The 21,297-nt window shown below is 41.1% G+C and overlaps 1 protein-coding gene across 1 annotated transcript in view; it reads left to right on the top strand.

Annotated features, from left to right (window-relative positions):
- Positions 1-303: 303 nt before the first annotated feature.
- The window catches only part of LOC114828643 (leucine-rich repeat transmembrane neuronal protein 4), a 144,565-nt gene continuing 123,571 nt past the window's right edge, over positions 304-21,297 (top strand). Inside the window, exon 1 of the mRNA XM_029124901.2 lies at positions 304-994. Within this exon, the coding sequence (XP_028980734.1) occupies positions 991-994 (4 nt within the window). The 5' untranslated portion in view covers positions 304-990. The remainder of the gene's footprint in view (positions 995-21,297) is intronic.

Here is a 21,297-nt window from a genome sequence, read left to right as displayed (position 1 = left end):
TGAATAATCCCAGTACAAAACGTTACAAAATGTTTATTATTTACTGATGATGAAATTAATGTAGAAATACATTTTTATATGAGGAAATATAATTTTTAATATATATTATTCAAATTTTTATGTTGCACATCATTATTTTTCTAATTGCATTTAGGCTCTTTTTTAGGCTCGTTTAGGATGGCTGATTAGCACTTTCCCCCTAACTCGCACCTTGTTTATTCGGGAGCAGCTCTCTCGCCAGAAGAGGGCATTCTGATTCTGCCTGACAAAGTTGCAGCGATGTGTATAGCCTACCTACGTGATTTTAACTATTTAAACGCTTGCACTTACCCTGTGTATTTTATATTGAACTAGGAGACCTAATAGTGTTGAACGTGATAATCCTTACTTTGGTTTTCTTACAGAGCTTACGGCGGTTGGCCGTGGAATTTTCTAATCAGGCTGAGCTTATTTAGGACGGTAATGTGAATTCCCTTTTCTGGGTCGCTTTTTACTGTGGAAATCTGCTGGTATTCACACAGCCTCTTGGGAAAATCGTTGTTTGCGCATCATGCCATAATGATGGATCGAGGATGCTGATACCCTTTCGACTGGATTCTTTTAACTTTTCTATCAAGCTGGTTTTGGATTATCATTTATGATTTCGATGTCGCATCCATGGTTTGTTCTGTCTCGCAGTTAGCCTAATATTGGACTCCACGAGCGGGCATCATGTGCTTGGAAATGATAGATATGGATTTTTGTCCGTCCTAGGGAATAGTGAGGTATGTTCCATGGTGAAACTACAGTTTTGACACACGGATACTCTTACTCGCTTAAATTCCGAGGACCACGACGGACAGGTGCGCGTTGGAATCGGCGGCTGCGCGTAGAGACTGGGGTCGTGGATTAGAACCGTACGGTCTGAAGAGAGCGCGTGTCATGCGGACTCAGGTCTCGCGCCCTGGAAGGCTTTAAAACCTGTGGACAGGAGCTGACAGATAAGCGGATATGGGTAAGTATAGGTGCTGTAAATGTATCATATCTGCTGCACGTAGTGGCGGCGATGGCAAGATAAGCTGCGACTTTTCCACAAAATTCGTTCACAACATGCCAGCAGACTTACTGCGTCCGAGTGCGTATAGGCTAAACGTAGAATTTTCAGATACAAATGTTTTATTGCATGTGTAATTTTGCTAAAAGTGTTGAAATACACATTCAGCACGCTGTTATCATTTCAATAGTCAGATGTTCCCAACAGTCGGAAAACTGCAGTGTGGTTATGCTTTTTTGTCATCTCCTGACGGTAGTACAGGCGATGTTTGCCTGTGTGCGATTAACAATTGTACACATATGTAATATGCCTATGTCCTCCGTTTTATACATACCAGAATAGGGATCTGAAATAACCGCTACGTTTACAGAAAGCTCAATTATAAAATTAATCCGTTCGTTTGCTTACTATGGTTTGTTTAAGAAGACTGAATTCGGCTCATTGACTGGGACTTGAATGCTAATGGTTTAGGTTGGATGCAAGTCAACTTCATAAAGCATGGTCTTGCATAATTATCGACAGCCCATTCATTGTTGTTTTTACATTTAGTGATCTAGACGTGAAATTGGTATGTCCAACATTAACTGAGAACAGTTTCAGAGTTTTGAGAGGTTTCACTCAGATTAATTGCGCAGATTAATTTAGCAGATGTGATTGATTCTTTTTTGTTGTTGCTTTTCAAGGCTGCGTTATTACGCTAGTCGTGTGTTTGCGCTTGCACCTTTTGAGGCGTGTATGTAGTATGTTATGCGCTCTCTTGCTGTTTAGTAGGCTACTTGAGGGGCGACTGGGGCATTGTTATTTGACCTGGCATGTACGAGAGTCTTGATGAATTTAATCTGGAGTGCGAACAGCCTGCAAATCATGCATTAAATTGTGTGAACATGTTCGCTCAAGCGTGTGTGTTTGTGTGCGCGCACGAGCTTGTACGCGTATGCGTTTATGTGCTTGCATGTGTGATGAGGGTCTAGCCTACCGAAGTAAAAATCATCATTATGAATCGGGTGGTTCGATCCCTGAATGCTGATTGGGTTAAAGCCGGAGTATATCATACCATATAGGGTATATACAGATATTATGTATCTACATACAGTACACTACCGTTCAAAGGTTTGGGGTCACTTAGAAATGTCCTTGTTTTCCATGAAAACACCTGAAATGAGTCTGAATAGGAAATATATCAAAATGAATAGGACATATATTAATTGACAAGGTTAGAAATAATGATTTTTTTATTGAAATAATAGTCTCGTTCATACTTTGCTTTTGTCAAAGATTCCTCCATTTGCAGCAATTTCATCCTTGCAGACCTGTGGCATTCTTGTTTTCAATTTATTGAGGTTATCTGAAGAGTTTTCACCTCATGCTTCCTGAAGCACCTCCCACAAGTTGGATTGGCTTGATGGACACTTCTTACGTGCCATACAGTCAAGCTGCCCCCACAACAGCTCAGTAGAGTTCAGATCCGGTGACAGTGCTGGCCACTCCATTATAGACAAAATACCAGCTGATTGCTTCTTCCCTAAATAGTTCTTGAATAGTTTGAATCTGTGCTTTAGGTCATTATTCTGTTGTAGGAGGAAAATGGCTCTAATCAAGTGCCATCCACAGAGTATGGCATAACAGCATGGCATGGCTGCAACATGGAGTGATATCCTCCTTCAAGAACCCATTTCACCCTTTACAAATATTTCATTTTACCACCATCAAAGCACCCCCAGACCATCACATTGCCTCCACCATGCTTGATAGATGGCGTTAAGCACTCTTCCAGCATCTTCTCATTTGGTCTGCATCTCACGAATGTTCTTATGTGTGATCCACACACCTCAAACTTAGTCTGTCCGTATAATTTTTTTTACAATCTTCCTCTGTCCAGTGTCTGTGTTCTTTTGGCCATCTTAATCTTTTATTTTTAATGTCCAGTCTAAAATATGTCTCTCCCTTTGCAACTGTGCATAGAAGGTCAGCATGCCAGAGTTGCCTCTTCACTGCTGAGGTAGAGACTGGTGTTTTGTGGGTACTATTTAATTAAGCTACCAGTCGAGGACCTGTGAGACGTCTGTTTTTTCAAATTAGACACTCTAATGTATTTGTCCTTTTGCTCTGTTATGCACTGGTGCCTCCCACTCCACTTTCTATTTTGGTTAGAGCCAGCTTATGCTGTTCTGTTAAGGGTGTAGTACACAGCATTGTATGAGATCTTCAGTTTTTTGGGAATTTCTCACATGGAATAGCCTTGATTTCTCAGAACAAGAATAGACTGATGAGTTCCAGAAGAAAGTATTTTGTTTCTGGCCATTTTGGACCTGTAATTCAAAACCACAATTGCTGATGCCTCAGATATTCAATTAGTCTAAAGAAGGCCAGTTTTATTGCTTCTTTAATCAGCTTGACAGTTTTCAGCTGTACTAACATTATTGCACAAGGGTTTTCTAATGATCAATTAGCCTTTTAAAATGATGAACTTGGATTAGCCAACACGACACGTTATTGGAAGACAGGACTGAAGGTTGCTGATTATGGGCCTCTATACACCTATCTAGATATTCCATTAAACATCAGCTACAATAGTTATTTGCAACATATAAAACATCTGCATATAAGACATTAGACTCAATTTACCAATGTACTTCAATTTGATCAATTTGATGTTATTTTAATGGACAAAAAATAGCTTTTCTCAAAAAAACAAGAACATTTCTAAATGACCTCAAACCTTTGAACGTTAGTATATTATATGCTACCGTATTTGCTGTTCTAATTATGTTGATAGCTAGTTTATAATAGTATTAAGGCACCTCAGGGGTTTGTGGTACATGGGCATTATACCAAGGCTAAGGGCTATATCCTGGCACTTTATCTTGTGTCAGGCCTATGAACAGCTTGATCGGCAATTGGCTGATCTCCTATACAAATGGCTGATTGGGAGAATCGTTTTCTGACGTGAAACAATTATTGTGACCCTGATTTGCTTCCAACTACTCTTTATAGGGACATTTCACTTCTGCTGTATTCATCCATATATGTTACTTCATACAGTATTACCATAAGCAATCAACATTCTGAATTTCCTCACATTACGCAAATAGGAACAATTCTGCATTTCACTGGTAGAAAGGGAACCTACATTGGTATCGACACTTCCTGGTTGGAAGCAAACCACAGTATCCAGAATCAGGCATCGGAGAAACCCAAAGGTGACAATAATTGATACAAAACATGACTCCATTCATTTTTAGATCAGACATTAGACTCAATTTACCAATGACGTCATTGGTTGAACTCTCGAGTGAAATTAAAAAAATACTGCTGTGATGCATAATTATGTCTGAAACACCTCCAATCATACAAAATGATGTAATGAGATGGAAGAAACACCCAAATAGTGTTTCAAGGTGGATTATTCTTTTAAGCCATAATGTTTTCATTTGCAAGTTCAATGCTCAGTTGGACTCAGACTGGATGATTTACTTGGTTTGGAGTCAAAAACACGTTAACACCCAAACTGGTTTGGAGTCAGTCATGTAAGCTGAACTGTTGTCCAGTGGGCATTGGGGCATTTGGTTGCCTGCCATCAACAGTCATAAAAAACAAAGACAACTTAAGCCAGTTCAAGTGTCATCCATACATACACAAGCCACTAACTCCACCATGTTTCCCAGATGTGCTGGTATGCTTTTAATAGTGAGCAGATCCTTTCTTTCTCCCCACTTTCCTCTTTCCATTACTCTGGTACAGGTTAATCTTCCTGTCTTCTGTCCATAAGACTTTTTTTCATGTATTTTATAGCAAACTGTAACATGGCCGTTTGGTTCTTGGGGCTTATCAGTGGTTTGCATCTTGACGTAAACCCTCAGAAATTATGCTGGTGTAGTCTTCTCTTCATGGTACTCGTTGTCACAGTTATGCCTACATCGTGGAGTGTATTGTTAAACTGTTCAACTGCTGAAAAGGGTTTTATTCTTAACCATTGAAAGCATTCTTCCGTCATCAAGTACAGTGGTCTTGCATGGTCTACTAGGTTGTTTGCTATTGGTAAGCTTACCAGTACATTCTTCTTGCTGTAGATTTAGGTCTCTTGTGAGTGAACTAACGATACAAGGGCACACCTGGACAAGTAACAGCTAAGTAGCCAATTGTTCAATTACTTTGGGCACCACATATAAAAAGGCTGTAATTTTTACATGGTCCTCAAATAAAGCTGACAAACTGTATGTTAACCTTTCTGTCATTGTTTCATTTGAAATCCAATATACTGGAGTACAGAGTCAAAACAACAAATGTGGTGACACTGTCCAAATATTATGGACTGCATTGTTTGTAAGGCAAAGCTTCCAACATAGTTACTATTGTGAAAATGGGTCCTAAGCTGGGTAATGGAAATCTTTCATGCGTACCACCTTCACAAAACTCACTTTTCTTACTTTCACAAAATTCACCTTACATGTGTGAAACTGTTTACAAATTGTTTCTTGAGCGATAAAGGTTTTGGCACCTTCTCATGGGCCATGCGTAACCTTTTATGTCATGCCACCTCCCAGCTGGTGCCATCAGCGCCCAGGGAGCAGCAGGTATTGTCAGCAGGTGTTTCATGGTCTCACTGTGCTCTAGTGACTCCTTCAGGCGCCTCTGGCTTTTTTGCATTCTTGAGAACTTCTTTAAATTCATTGTAAGTTGTTGCTATGAGACAGGACCCTAGATACAATTGGACGTGGGGACATTGGGTTAAAAAATAGGATAATTGCTATTGAGCATGAAGGGTAGAATGTCTCAATATTATTACATGATGGTTAATCTAATAAATATAGTCTTCTGTCTTTCTTTATGCACCCAGCAAATCTCACCTGTATTAAGTTCCATTACAAATAAAATCCCCTTTATTAACCATAAACTGTGGTCTTGTAATTGCATTATCGCGGTTGATTACTTAAAAGTTTTTCTTAGTCATCTCAATGAGCATTTGGCAGTAAAACCACAGACTGATGCCGTTTGTTAGCGGCCTCATGTGGCGCAAGTGGGGCTTCATGGACCATAAAGTGATGAACTACTCGCACTGGTATGCAATGCAATGAAGACTTGTTCCTGCAAATAAAACCCACAATCCGTATAGCAATATCAGCATCTCTGCCCACAGATTGAATGAAGAGGCTGTGTTGCAAAATGTTATGTATAGGGCATGTGCCCAAATTAGTTGGTTTACCACATTAAGCCTGTGTCACCCAAAGCAATTTGGATGCAATTGCAGTTGCAGGTGCAAGTATCAAGTGACTCAATCAACTTTGCTGATACACAAAGCAATTCAAACCCAAAATTAAATCTTGTCGTTCATCACAGCATAGTTTCATAAAGTATTCTTATCCATATGTTTAATCATATTTTAGCTAGACGGCCATTATGTTAACCATTATGTGAAACAGGATTTATCAAGTTAACTAATCCTGTGCAGTTCATGTTGGACAATTTCAGTTAAAACTGGACAAAGGAGATTGGGAAAAAGTCTAGGTCCACTTACAGTGGATATAAAAAGTCTACACACCCCTGTTCTTGTGATGTAAAAGAATGAGACAAAGATAAATCATGTCAGAACTCTTTCCACCTTTAATGTGATCTATAACGCAAACAATTCAATTGAAAAAAAAAACTGAAATCTTTGAGGGGGAAACATTTAAAACTCACAATGACACAATGTGCACACCCTTAAACTAATACTTTTTTGAAACACCTTTTGATTTTATTACAGCACTCAGTCTTTTTGACGTGGCAATATTTGTCCACTCTTCTTTGCAAAAGTGTTCAAAATCTCAGATTGCAAGGACATCCTGTGCACAGACTTTTCAGATCACCCCACAAATGTTCAATTGGATTCAGGTCCGGGCACTGGCTGGGACATTCCAAAACATTAATTTTCTTCTGGTGAAGCCATGCTTTTGTGGATTTGGATGTGTGCTTTGTGTTGTTGTCGTGCTGAAAGGGGAACTTCCTCTTCGTCTTCAGCTTTCTAACGTACGCCTGAAGGTTTTGTGCCAAAATTGCCTGGTATTTGGAACTGTTCATAATTCCATCCACCCTGACTAAGAACCCAGTTCCAGCTGAAGAAAAACAACCCCAAAGCATGATGTTGCCACCACCATGCTTCACTGTGGGTATGGTGTTCTTTGGATGATGTGCAGTGTTGTTTTTGCGTCAAACGTACCATTTGGAATTATGGCCAAAAAGTTAAACCTTGGTTTTTTCAGTCCATAACACATTTTCCCACGTGTTTTTGGGGGACTTGATGTTTGTTTTTGTAAACTTCAACCGGGCTTGGATGTTTTTCTTTGTACGTCTTGCCACCCTACCCCATAGCCCATTCATATGAAGAATACGGGAGATTGCTGTCACATGTACCACACAACCAGTACTTGCCAGAAATTCCTGCAGTTCCTTTAATGTTGCTGTAGGGCAGTCATGTGATTTGCATTTTATGTATGTATTATTTTATGTATTTCCATGTATTGGTATGCACATTTGCTGTCAATACTAAAATGTTAATAAAAAGCCATTTGGCATTTCATTTTCAAAGTCATGCCCCGCTTTGTGGTCAAAAAAACTCTAATCTTAATTCAAATGTGAAAAGGGAGAAACAGTGCCACCCTTTTTTCACGCTCTAACGCTGTTTTCCTAACTTAATTCAAATGGACACTGCAAAACGATTGCATTTACAATTTCATGTTCCACAGTCCAGCCAGTCAACCTTTGAAACCGGGACAATGTTTAATGTGCCAATCAAATAGGTAGGCCACACTCACAGATGGGAATACAATGGCAACTGCAGGGCTAGCGCAAGCAATCTTGGATTTCGCAGATCATATTAAAAGCTATTTGATTTCCTGGTCAGATGCTCATGACAGAATATAAATGATAATTGAAAATGTAGCTGAATTCCCTGGTTGATTGGTCTGCTTACTACTTGTTTGCATTTTGTGGTTTATCCTAAGACATTCCGTTAAATATTTCTGGATATGATAGTCTTTCACATCCATGCCTACCTCTTAGAAATGTTTCCTGATCTGTTGGACAGTTAGGGATTTCGTCTTCATCATTAAAACTATTCTTTGGTCACCCACTCAGTCTACCAGAAATGTTGCCATTGCATTTTCTTAATGAACCAAACAGTTGACTCTTTCACGCTATTGCAAGTCCAGTTTGAGTTACAGTGTGTGTTATTCAATGAACAATTATTAAAATTATATTTACATGTTTTGGTTTACCTCTGTGTCCCCACAGTGGCTGGCATAATGTTAAGGCAAGGCAGTGTTCAGGTGAAGTTGGTCCAGGGCCTGAAACACGCCCAGAGGGGTGTTGGGAGATACTGCCCCTCCATTCACTGTAGGGAGCTCTGAAATCTGTCAATTCATAGGGTGCTGTTCACCACACCCGCTTAAATTATGGGTGTGTCATATGTAAATAAGGACAGCTGCAGCACATTCTTGTGTCCACGGCTTTATCCGATTTACCAATCTGCGATGACATTTATGCTCATTTCAACCAGGTGCGACAGTTTCGTGAATCACACTTAGAGATGATCGTAAGTCTCACCCAACGTTAGAATCTGAGATCTTTTCTGAGAAGTATTTTGTCTCCACCCCTCCAATAGCCATGGATGTCCTTTGTAGTTTGGCCCACTTTTCTGCAAACCGCTCCAGTTCTACCAGATTTGAAGGGTGCCTCCCAAATGTTGTGTTCAGGTCTCAGATCTCTCCACTGATTTTGAATAACATTTAGATCTGGACTCATTGCAGACCACTTCAGAACAGTCCAGTTTTGTCTTGAACCATTCCTGGGTGTTTTTTGAAGTGGGTTTGGGTATTGTCTTACTTTCTGACACTGGTTTCGACATTGTGTTCCAAAATGCCTTGGTATCATCCTGATTTCCTGATGCCACGTATACATTCAAGGCAATCAGTGCCAGGTAGGAAAGCAACCCAAACTTCTATGAGCCTCCTCCATGTTTGACTGTGGGAAATGTTGTATTAAATAAAGGCTTAATTGGGTTTTCTGTAAATGTACATGTGCTTTAACAACAAAGTTTTAATTTGTTTTAATTTGTCTACAGGTGATTGTCCCATAAGGATTTTGTGTGTTTTGGAAAGTTGCGGTCAGGCTTTGTTATGTCTGTCTCTCAGCAGTGGGACTTCTCACTTAGTTAACAATGGATAGTGTCAGTTGAAACTGTTGTGTCTGAAACCTTTTGTCTGAATTTCTAATCTGTGTGGTAGTTGATTGAGGTGCTTTCTCTACCATTTAAACAATCTTTCTCTGCAGTCTTCCATCAAGTTTTCTCTTTCAGCCCTGGCCAAAGAGGTTCACTACAGTTGCATTGGCCTTAAACCTCTTGCTAAGATTTTGTACTGTAGAACCAGGAACATTAGATAGACTTGTAGCATTGAGATTGAACATGCTTAGCTACAAACTGTATCTGACCTTTTCAGGCATTTCTCGTTTTTTTCCACTGTGGTCACGGCGGTAAAAACAGTGACACATAATAGGAGAATGTTTTCTCGATATACTGATTGAGCAATTTTTTTTTTTTTTAAATGAATTTTTGGTTTTGTTAAACTGTGCAAGAATAAATATTTTATGGGGAGAGGCACAGGGAACAGACACACTGTAGGCATTAAGGGTGCTGGGGTATGTTTCATTAGCAAAAATAGTGGGAAGAGGTAATCAAAATCAAAATAACAATAACACTTTGCCGGTGACACAGCTTCTTCTGTGGGACAGAATGGGCTTGGGTGGTCATAGTTTTGGGGGTCTCCCGACCCTTCTCTTGGCTGTGTTTCTCCGTCCTTGGCCCCTGCTTAACCAATCAGTGGTCAGGGCAGCATGGCTTGGTTCCTTAGCTTCCCCTACTGCAACTTTGGCTTTGGCATGCTATTTTTTCTTTTCAGCTTCTGCCATGAGCAGCTCCTTGAGATCCTGTTTTTACCTTCCTTGATGAGATTTCAATGGGAGGCAGCTGTGCAGGGGCACAAAAAACTTTCAAATGTAAAGTATGTTAGGGGGGTTATTCCACTCAACCAAACACTGTACGGTGCCAACAATATTTTAACCTCTACTGAGTTATTGTTATTTCCGGCTGAGTACATTTCATTAGGTGTACTGTAATATGAAATACAGGATGTTAATTGCCACTAACATGCCTGTAACCTACTGTAAAATTCAGGATTTGGTTGTTTACAGTGTAACAAAACTTAAAGGGATAGTTTGTTCAAAGTCCACTTACCAAGAAATATACCTCAAGGAACATAGCATAATTTTTTCAAACAATTCATTATTCAGCTTGGACCCAGCCTGTAATTAGCATTATTAGCATTGTCCAAATTCATGAATGCAAACGATTCGTACTGCAATCGCAAAGCTGCATTTCAAGTGGAAAACGACTCCAGAACATTTCAAACTACATTCAGTAATCTGTCGCAGTAGCATTGATTATTTTTAACTGTACACTGACGTAACAGCCGGCGAATTGGCTGAAATCCAACTGGCAATAGTGAACTATTTCTTATAGCCACCATACACAGCTTATTTTCTTCGATCATGATGTCATCGAGATGAGCGTGAACTTTGACCTCAACAAGCTATGAGAAGATAGGTTGCTTTGCTTAGATGGCCCATTTTTCAGCTAATATCAGAATAATATTTGTAATTGTGGAAAATGCGGTGGTTATAAGAAAGGTACAATGGATGTGGGAGAGGAGACTTGAGGTTTCACTCGTTGCCATATCTGTAAGGTCTGTTCACAGTTCCATCTCTCAACCACATTACCAGGACACATATAGCCTCCAGATCCCGAGATCATTCCAAATCCCAATCACCGAAATACTAAGCCTATTCAAGAGTTTGTGATAGCTTTAATCAAGCGTTCTTTGATCCTAGCATGTTTTCCGTGTTGACGATTTAGCTTATCCTAATCTGTACCTTCGCCTGAGCCTTTTTGAAATGCACACTTGTATTTTGGATTTTGCCTGCTAGTTTACATAGTTATGTATATTATTGCTATACTTGCTATATCTATAATATTCAATACTTCTACCCATATTGTTCATATTCCCCATCCTACTGTTTATTTTAAATTGCTACTAGTTTACATTGTTTTCTATATTTTTTCTATATTTTTGCTTTATATATTCCTCTGCCTCTCCCGAGGCATATTGTGAGAGGATCAATGGAGCAACAAATTAAAACTTTATTTTGAGGAATAGAACATTGTCATGTTTGAGGTAAACAAAACCACTTGTCTTAGTATGGAGTGTTTTAGAGTAGTTTTCTGCTTGAAATGCAGCTTTGCGATAGCGGTATGTACCGTTTCCATTCATGGATTTGTACAATGCTAATAACGCTAATTACTGACTGAGACAGAGCTGAATAATGGATTGTTTTAAATAATTACTCTATGTGCATGAAGGAACAACTTGGGTTAAGTTAGTGTCACCAAAATATGATTTTTGGATGAACTATTCATTTGTGTTGGGCAAAATACAATATTGTAGCTACACATGTTGGATGCAAAGCAAGAATTTAAAACTTTTTGCTTCTAAAGTTTGTACTTTCCACTTTTCTGACTTGATTCCGAACGGCATCACCTACAACATTTCTTTGAGTTATTTCAGTTACATTTGACTGTCCTTGCTTCAAGGGGATGCTCGTTCCACCTTTGGGTATATTGACTGAGAGAATCTTTGGGCTGAGTAGTGGCGGGACTGCCAAGGAACCCTGAGTGACAGAACGAAAAGATTGGTTAAAAACATAGGGTTATAGCATTGTTTGGAAGGGGCAGTTCGGCTTTCTGTTCCGTACGTGAACAAGGGGTTTATAGAGGAGGTGGGCCAATAAGCATACAGTTGTGTTCAATAGTTTGCACACCCCTGGAGAATTGGTAATATACACTAACCTAAAGGATTATTAGGAACACCATACTAATACTGTGTTTGACCCCCTTTCGCCTTCAGAACTGCCTTAATTCTACATTGCATTGATTCAACAAGGTGCTGAAAGCATTCTTTAGAAATGTTGACCCATATTGATAGGATAGCATCTTGCAGTTAATTGAGATTTGTGGGATGCACATCCAGGGCACGAAGCTCCCGTTCCAACACATCCCAAATATGCTCTATTGGGTTAAGATCTGGTGACTGTGGGGGCCATTTCAGTACAGTGAACTCATTGTCATGTTCAAGAAACCAATTTGAAATGATTCGAGCTTTGTTACATGGTGCATTATCCTGCAGGAAGTAGCCATCAGAGGATAGGTACATGGTGGTCATAAAGGGATGGACATGGTCAGAAACAATGCTCAGGTAGGCCTTGGCATTTAAACGATGCCCAATTGGCACTAAGGGGCCTAAAGTGTGCCAAGAAAACATCCCCCACACCATTACACCACCACCACCAGCCTGCACAGTGGTAACAAGGCATGATGGATCCATGTTCTCATTCTGTTCACGCCAAATTCTGACCATCTGAATGTCTCAACAGAAATCGAGACTCATCAGACCAGGCAACATTCTTCCAGTCTGCAACTGTCCAATTTTGGTGAGCTTGTGCAAACTGTAGCCTCTTTTTCCTATTTGAGATTAGTGGTACCCGGTATGGTCTTCTGCCGTTGTAGCCCATCCGCCTCAAGGTTGTGCGTGTTGTGGCTTCACAAATGCTTTGCTGCATACCTCGGTTGTAACAAGTGGTTATTTCAGTCAAAGTTGCTCTTCTATCAGCTTGAATCAGTCGGCCCATTCTCCTCTGACCTCTAGCATCAACAAGGCATTTTCGCCCACGGGACTGCCGCATACTGGATGTTTTTCCCTTTTCACACCATTCTTTGTTAACCCTAGAAATGGTTGTGCGTGAAAATCCCAGTAACTGAGCAGATTGTGAAATACTCAGACCGGCCCGTTTGGCACCAACAACCATGCCATGCTCAAAATTGCTTAAATCACCTTTCTTTCCCATTCTGACATTCAGTTTGGAGTTCAGGAGTTTGTCTTAACCAGGACCACAACCCTAAATGCATTGAAGCAACTGCCATGTGATTGGTTGATTAGATAATTGCATTAATGAGAAATTTAACAGGTGTTCCTAATAATCCTTTAGGTGAGTGTATGTACCATTTGTACAGAAGGAGTGAGAAGGCAAAACACATTTCTTTTATTTCTTATGAGATTCACATTCAACTGTAGGTCAACAGAATCATAAAATTAAACATGACAACAAAGAAAACATTAACTCACCTCTGTTCAATAGTCTGCATACCCTTAGTTCTTAATACTGTGTATTGCCCCATTCAGCATCAATGCCAGTGTGCAGTCTTTTGTAATAGTTGTGTACGAGGCCCCAAATTCCTGCAGGTGGTAGTTGCCCATTGGTCTTGGCAAAATGCCTCCAGGTCATGCATGAACCGCACGTTTGAGATCTCCCCAGAGTGGCTCGATGATTTTAAGGTCAGGAGACCGTGATGGCCACTCCAGAACCTTTTTTCTACTGTAACCACTGGAGGGTCAACTTGGCCTCATGCTTAGGGTCATTGTTGTGCATTACCTTGTTACGCAGGTCTTTTGACAGTTCTGTTCTGCTCCCCATGGCTCAGTATCTAGCCTGCTCAGTGCATCCAGATGAGCGGTAACAAACTAATTGACACTACTTGCATTTTAAAAAGCCACAGGTGTGGGAAATTCATTCAGGGTGGTTGCGGTTGGTGGATGTCCCTTTGGTTGATGCTTGGCAATGTGGGTGGATGGATTTCCTTCCTGTTGGGCCCTGTCCAGGGCCTCCCCCGGGTAGGGCCACAGTGTCGCCGGACCCCCCTGTCTCAGTCCCAAGGTCTTACGCTGCTATACTATTGTGCTGGGGGATTGGGTCAGTTCTCCTTCCCCACTAAGTTCTCCTTCTCCACTATAAATCGTTGTTGATATGAGGAATGCATTTTCAGAATTTTCGTTTTAAACTTCAGGAGGACATGAGGTCCTGGTCCACAACTGCGGAGTACCTGGTTTGGGGTGCCCATTGCTGTCCCTGTCCTTGTCCATCTGGTCATACTTCTGACCTAGTCTAAATTTAAATAGACTCTGCATTTATTAATTATTCCAATTGGACTCTTAATATCTCACTCGGCACAGCCAGAAGAGGACTGGTCACCCCTCTGAGCCTGGGTCCTCTCTAGGTTTCTTCCTAAATTTTGGCCTTCTTAGGGAGTTTTTCCTAGCCACTGAAATTCAACACTGCTGTTGTTTGCTCCTTGGGGTTTAAGGCCGGGTGTTTCTGTAAAAGCACTTTGTGACAACTGCTGTTGTAAAAAGGGCTTTATAAATAAATTTGATTGATTGACCTACAATTGCCATTTTCATCTGTGTGTGTCACCTCATGTGTCTGTAACAAGGCCAAATATTCAAGGGTATGTAAACTTTTGATCAGGGCCATTTGGGTGATTTCTGTTATTATTATGATTTAAGGAGCCAAACAACTATATGGTAATAAATGGCTTCATATGATCACTATCCTTAAAAAAAAGTGATCAGTCATATTTTCAAAATCAAAAATCAATGACACGGTATGCAAACTTATGATCACACAAGTATTTACAAGTAATAGGTATATGTTTATTACAAGTGGAATTTATAGATGTGGAATGCAGTACAAATGGCAATACTAAATGTGCAATTAAGGCAAATAGAGGGCAGAAATGTACAAGTATTAAGTACAGTGTATGTTTCAAGTGAGATAATAGATGCGCAGTCAAGGCAAATTGAAGGAGTAAGGTAGCATGTGCACCCGGGAGGCAGAGATACCAGCAAAGAAGTCCCTGAGATAGACAACTGAAAACCACCATTATCAGACTGCGAGGCAGTGTCAGAGTAGTACAAAGGGAGTAGTACAACAAGGACCCTGAGTTTAGTTATGGGTCTATTTAGTCATAGAGTTAACAGAGTTCTCTGGGTCACAGTGTAAAGCAGGGTTACAGTAGATGGGAAGAAACTGTTCCTGAGCCTGCTGATGCAGGAACGAAGAGACCTGTGCCGCCTGCCTGATGGAAGGAGGGCAAGCAGTTTGTGGCATGGATGTGAAGGGTCCCTGATGATCCCAAATGCCCTGCGCAGACACCCCTTGCATTGGAGGTCTACGATGGCAGGAAGCTGTGTGATGTGCCAGTGATGTGCTGGGTGGATTTCACCATCTGTTGCAGGGCATTCCGGTTGGCTACGGAGCAACCGCTAAACCACACTGTGGCGCAGTTAGTCAGACTGCTCTCTATTTTGTTGCGGTAAAAGTTCACAAGGATCTTGGAGGGCAGGCGGCCTTTCTTCAGCCTCCTCAAGAAGTACAGGCCCTAATGTGGCTTTTTGACCCGGGCTGAGGAGTTGAGGGTCCAGGAGAGGTCCTCGGCGATGTGGGCACCCAAGAATTTGAAGTTGGACACATGCTTCACCTCAGTGCCATCATTGAGAACTGGAGCCTGACTGCAGCCTTTAGACTTCCTGTAATCCACAATCCAGTCCTTTTCTTTGCGTTGAGGGCGATTTTGTTGTCAGCGCACCATGCTGCTGCCAGGTGCTCGCCCACCTCCCTGTAGGCTGACTCGTCATTGTCACTGAACAGGCCTACCACCGTGGTGTCGTCTGCGAACATGACAAAGGTGTTGGAACTGTGTACAGGAACACAGTCGTGGGTGAAGAGGGAGTACAGTAGGGGTTCAGCACACAGCCTTGTGGAACACCAGTGTTCAGGATCAGGGTGGAGGAGGTGAAGTTGTCTAACCTGACAGACTGGGGTCTGTTGGTTATAAAGTCAAGTGTTCTGTTGCAGAGTCAGGGGCTGGTACCCAGGTCATGGAGTTTGTTGACCAGCCTAGAGGGGATAAACGTGTTGAATGCTGAGCTAAAGCCTGAGTATGGATAGCATTCTCACATAGTTGTTGGTTTTGTTTAGGTGGGTCAGGGCAGAGTGTAAAGCTGTTGAGATGGCATCCTATGTAGACCTATTCAACCGGTAGGATAACTGGTATGGATCCAGTGTTGTGGGGAGGCAGGACTTAGTTAGGCCGTGATTAGTATTTCAAAGCACTTCATGATTGTGGGGTCGAGGCGACAGATCGAAAGTCATTCAGGCTAGACGCAGTTGACTGCTTTGGCACTGGCCCAATGGTTGCAGTTTTGAAGCACATTAGGACAACCGCCCGGACTAGTGACAGGTTGAAAATGTCAGTAAAGACCCCAGCCAGCTGCCCAGCACATGCTCTGAGCAAACGCCCAGGAACTCCATCAGGACCAGCAGCCTTACGTGCATTCACCCTGCTTAGTGCAGACAACACATCTGCAGTGGAAAGACTGAGGGTGGAGTCATCTGGCGGGAGTTCAGCTTTATTGGCTGGCTCTTTGTTGTCCCTGTCGAAGCGGGTGTAGAACCTGTTTAACAGATTGGGTTATGGATTAGTACCTGTGTCCCTTCCAGTGTCAGGTAAGGTTGTAAATTGATGTTTGCAGAGAGCTACATTAAGTAGTTTAGGGAAATGCCAAGGTTCTTTGCAGTCTGGGAGGGGACACCGTGAAGTAGTGCTCTTGGAGGGGACAGATCTTCCCCTGAAGGAAAAACAGCGTAGTTTGGTTGAGGTTAAGCTTGAGGGGGTTGGCTGACATCCAAGCATTGATGTCAGAAGGGGGAAATGTGTACAGACTAAGGCTAGTCCTGGATTAAAATATCCTGCTCAATGGAGATTTTTCATTGAGCTTGATTTTTTTAGTCAAGGGCTAGGCCTAATCTGATTCTGCAAAACTGGCCACTAGTCACTTCATTTTGTTATATCCTGACATGGTTCCTCCGATCATTGCTATTTAAAAGAAACCAATGTTTCTTCTTTCCCACTTCTGACCCCGACATGGTGACACTCATTTCTGGCCGACGTCATTGCTTGGTGACATCAAGGCACTGGCTTACATCAAACTCAAGTCTATAAATCATGGGTGTCAAACCGGTTCCACGGAGGGCCGAGTGTCTGCAGGTTTTTGGTTTTTCCTATAAATTGGTTCCTAGTTCATACCTACACAACCAGGTGAGGGTAGAAACTAACCAATCAGTGACCTAATTAACCAATCAGGTACAAGGAGAGAGCAAAAACCTGCAGACACTCGGCCCTCCGTGGAACCGGTTTGACACCTGTGCTATAAATAGAAGAGGAAAGGACCTAGAAATTAGCTCTAAGTGACACCAGTTGTAAGAGCCTGTTGGGCAGACGTAGATCCTCTCCACATCACCTGTTACGAATGGCCTGCCAGGTAGGATCCAATCCAAGAGTGTGCAGAGTCTAAGATCCTTATCCCCGAGAGTGTGGATAGGATGGTTCCCAGTGTCAGAGGCAGTGGACAGACCTAGGAGGATGGGAACACAATATCAAGACAGTGCAAAGAGCTTCTGTGACAGATGACAGCGCGTTCAGTTGAGTAACCCATCTTGAAACCACAGTGGCTAGGGTTGAGGAGACTGTTCTAAAACCACGTTTCCCAAAAAGTTGGAACGCTGCATAAAACGCAAATAAAAACAATGATGTGCAAATCATTTATCCCTGTATTTAATTGAAAATAGTACAGTTCGGGTCCCCTTTGTTGTATTTTTCGTTTCATAATGCGCAAAATGTTATTAGTGGGTGATAGGTCTGGACTGCAGCCAGGGCAGTTTAGCACCCAGACTCTTTTTCTACAGAGCCATGCTGTTGTAATATGTCCAGAATGATGTTTGGCATAGTCTTGCTCAAATAAGCAAGGCGTTCTCTGATAAAGATGTTGTCTGGGTGGCACCATATGTTGCTCCAAAACCTGTATATATTGTTCAGCATTAATGGTGACTTCACAGATGTGCAAGTCACCCATGCCATGTGCACTAAGGCATCCCCATGCCATCATGGATGCTGGCTTTTGAACTATACGCTGATAACAAGCCAGATGGTCCCTAACCCATGATCACCAAAATAATTTACTTCTTTTTTTTTTCAGACCACCGGACAGTTTTGCACTTTGCCTCAGTCCATCTTAAATGAGCTCTGGCCCAGAGAAGGCGGCAGTGGTTCTGGATCTTGTTACTATCTGGTCTCTTCTTTGCATGGTAGAGTTTTATCTTGCATTTGTGGATGCAGCGACAGACAATGGTTTTCAGAAGTGTTCCTGAGCTCATCCAGTGATGTCCACTACAGAATCATGTCTGTTTTTAATGCAGTGCCATCTGAGGGCCCGAAGATCACAGCCATCTAATATTGGTTTTCAGCCTTGTCCCTTGCATACAGAGATTTCTCCTGATTCTCTGAATCGTTTTATGATATAATGTACCATAGGTGATGAGATTCCTAAACTCTTTGCAATTTTACTTTGAGCAACATTCTTAAATTGTTGCTCTATTTGCCCGAGCAGACTTTTCAGGAGTGGTGAACCCCTCTCAGTCTGTACTTCAGAAAGACTTATCCTCTCTGGGGTGCTTTTTTCATACCCAATCCTGTCCTTTTTTTAAATGTCTTGCTGGCATCAAATTCACAGTGGGCATATATTTTTCAAGAAACAATAACATTTCGCAGTTTCAACATTGGATATGTTGTCTTTGTAAAATGTTCTATTGAATATAGGGTTTAAATGATTTTTCCCTCATTGCATAGGTTTTTCTTTACATGTTACACAGCATTCCAACTTTATTGGAGATTGCATATACCAGTGATTTGAATTGAATAAAACAAAGGGTCACTGGTCTGTGGTTTTTGAAATCAGAAAGGTTAAGTGTTTGTTTCTTAATTAGATAAAACATTTCAAGTCAGAGGAGATAAAGCAGTGGTCTGGGATGAGTTGATCAGGACGGTGAGGAATGCGCCAGAGATGAAAGAAGGAAATGGGGTTTAGGAGACATAAAGGTCATCCAACCAGGCATCACAATTTGCGAGATTATATATAGAGAGCAGTGAAAAACGGTTATTTCAGAGATATCTTTCATGTGTGAGTGACCACTGGACCCAACAGGTTAAGTGAAAGAGGTACGCATGTCATTAACCTTTTCAAATGCCGAAGTACTTTTCATACCCGAAAGAATTGGTCAACCAATATTACAAATACTCATTGAAAAAGAATGAAACGGAAGCCCATTTCAATGATTAAATGACATCAGAATATAATAAATGTAGGTCTGGAAAATGTTATATATTTTAGTAAAATTCTTGTTGAATAGCAAATCTGTCATGGTACTTATAGCAAAAGAGGAATTTGAGGTCTTGATTAATGTTGTGTACTGCTGCTGCTCTTTTGAACAATTGAAGGGATAGTTCATACAAAAATCATATTTCGATGACAGTCCCCTTAGGCACATAGTAATTTTTTAAAACAGTCCATTATTCAGCTCTGTCTCAGTCAGTAATTAGCATTATTAGCATTGTACAAATTCATGAATGGAAACTGTATTTCCGATATCGCAAAGCTGCATTGCAAGCGGAAAACTACTCCAAAACACTCCAAACTATGACAAGTGGTGTTGTTTACCTCAAAGAACATGACAATGTTGTATTCCCTCGAAATAATACTAATTCTCATTTCAAATAAACAGGTACTTTCTGTGTTTACTGGACAGTTTTGTTCACAATTATATCAGTCTAAGCATTCATTCGGGAAGATTAATATGTGTATACAGTTGGGTTCATAAGTTACCCTTGGAGAATTGATAAAACAGCTCTGGAAAACATAAGAGACCACTGCAAATGTATCATTTTCTCTGGTTTTACTATTCATAGGTATGAATAGTAAAACCAAATACTAATTTATTACAAAATACTAATGTTTTAACTTAGGAAGAGTTGTGAAATCAAAATTTGGTGGAATAACCCAGATTTTTAGGCACTGCTTTCATGCGTCTTGGCATGCTCTCCACTTGTCTGTCACATTGCTGTTGGGTTACTTTATGCAACTCCAGGCACCAAAATGTAAGTACATTGAAAATGTTCAACTCTTTTGTCATGCTGAATAGTTATTTTTTTATTCAAATTACCTTTGAGGTACTACTTGGACTGTTTTTGTCATCCAGCTGGTCCTATTGCAAGAAGATAGTGATGACCACAGCAGTGGTTTTTATACTTTTCCTCGTTAAATTAGATTTGGTTCAGGTAATCACCTAATCAGTACCTCATTAAGTAAAATTAGGTGTGCTTGTGTTGAAATTTAACAGACACTGGAATGGAATGGCTGCCTTACATGTAGAGATGCTGATTTAAGGAACATTTGGAGTGGTCTCTTAATATTTTCTAGAGCTGTATATGTACCATTTGTAAAGAAAACATGAGTGAGCAGGCTAAACACTTTTATTTCTTATGGGATTCATCTGCAGGTCATAACAGAATGGCACAATCATAAAAGAAAACAATGCAACAAAGAAAAAAGAAGTCTGCATACCCTTAGTTCTTCATACTGTGTATTGCTCCCTTTACCATCAATGACAGCTTGCAGTCTTTGGAATAGTTGTCTATGAGGCCCCGAATTCTTGCAGATGGTATAGCTTCCCATTCGTCTTAGCAAAATGCCAAGACGAATGTCATTTTGGTCATGTTGGAAATGAACCACACGTTTGAGATCTCCCCAGAGTGGCTCAATGATATTGAGGTCAGGAGACAGTGATGGCCGCTACAGAAGCTTCACCTTTTTCAACTGTAACCACTGGAGGGTCAACCTGGCTTTGTGCTTAGGGTCATTGTCGTGATGGAAAGTCCAAGAGCATCCCATGCGCAGCTTTCGTGCAGAAGAATGCAAAATTGTCTGCCAGTATTTTCTAATAACATGCTGCATTCATTTTGACATACATTTTCACAAGATTCCCTGTGCCTTTAGAGCTCACACACCCCCAAAACATCAGTGAGCCACCACCATGCTTCACAGTGGGGATGGCATTCTGTTAACTATAGGCCTTGTAGACCCCTCTCCAATCATAGCGCTCATGGTTGTGACCATAAAGCTCTATTTTGGTCTCGTCACCCCAAATTACAGTGTGCCAGAAGCTGTGAGGAGTATCAAGGTGTTGTTGAGCATATTGTAACCAGGCTTTTTTGTGGCATTGGCTTCTTTCTGGCAACTCGACCATGCAGCTCAATTTTATTCAATTATCTTTGTATTGTTCTCCTTGAAACAACCACACCATCTTTTTCCAGAATAGCCTGGATTTCTCCTGAGGTTACCTAGGATGTTTTCTTTGTATCCTGAACAATTCTTCTGGCAGTTTTGGCT

Source organism: Esox lucius, chromosome 14 (assembly GCF_011004845.1).
Source record: "Esox lucius isolate fEsoLuc1 chromosome 14, fEsoLuc1.pri, whole genome shotgun sequence".
NCBI classification, from domain to species: Eukaryota; Metazoa; Chordata; class Actinopteri; order Esociformes; family Esocidae; genus Esox; species Esox lucius.
Note: the sequence above shows the minus strand (reverse complement) of the source record. Positions and strands in the feature narration are given on the sequence as shown.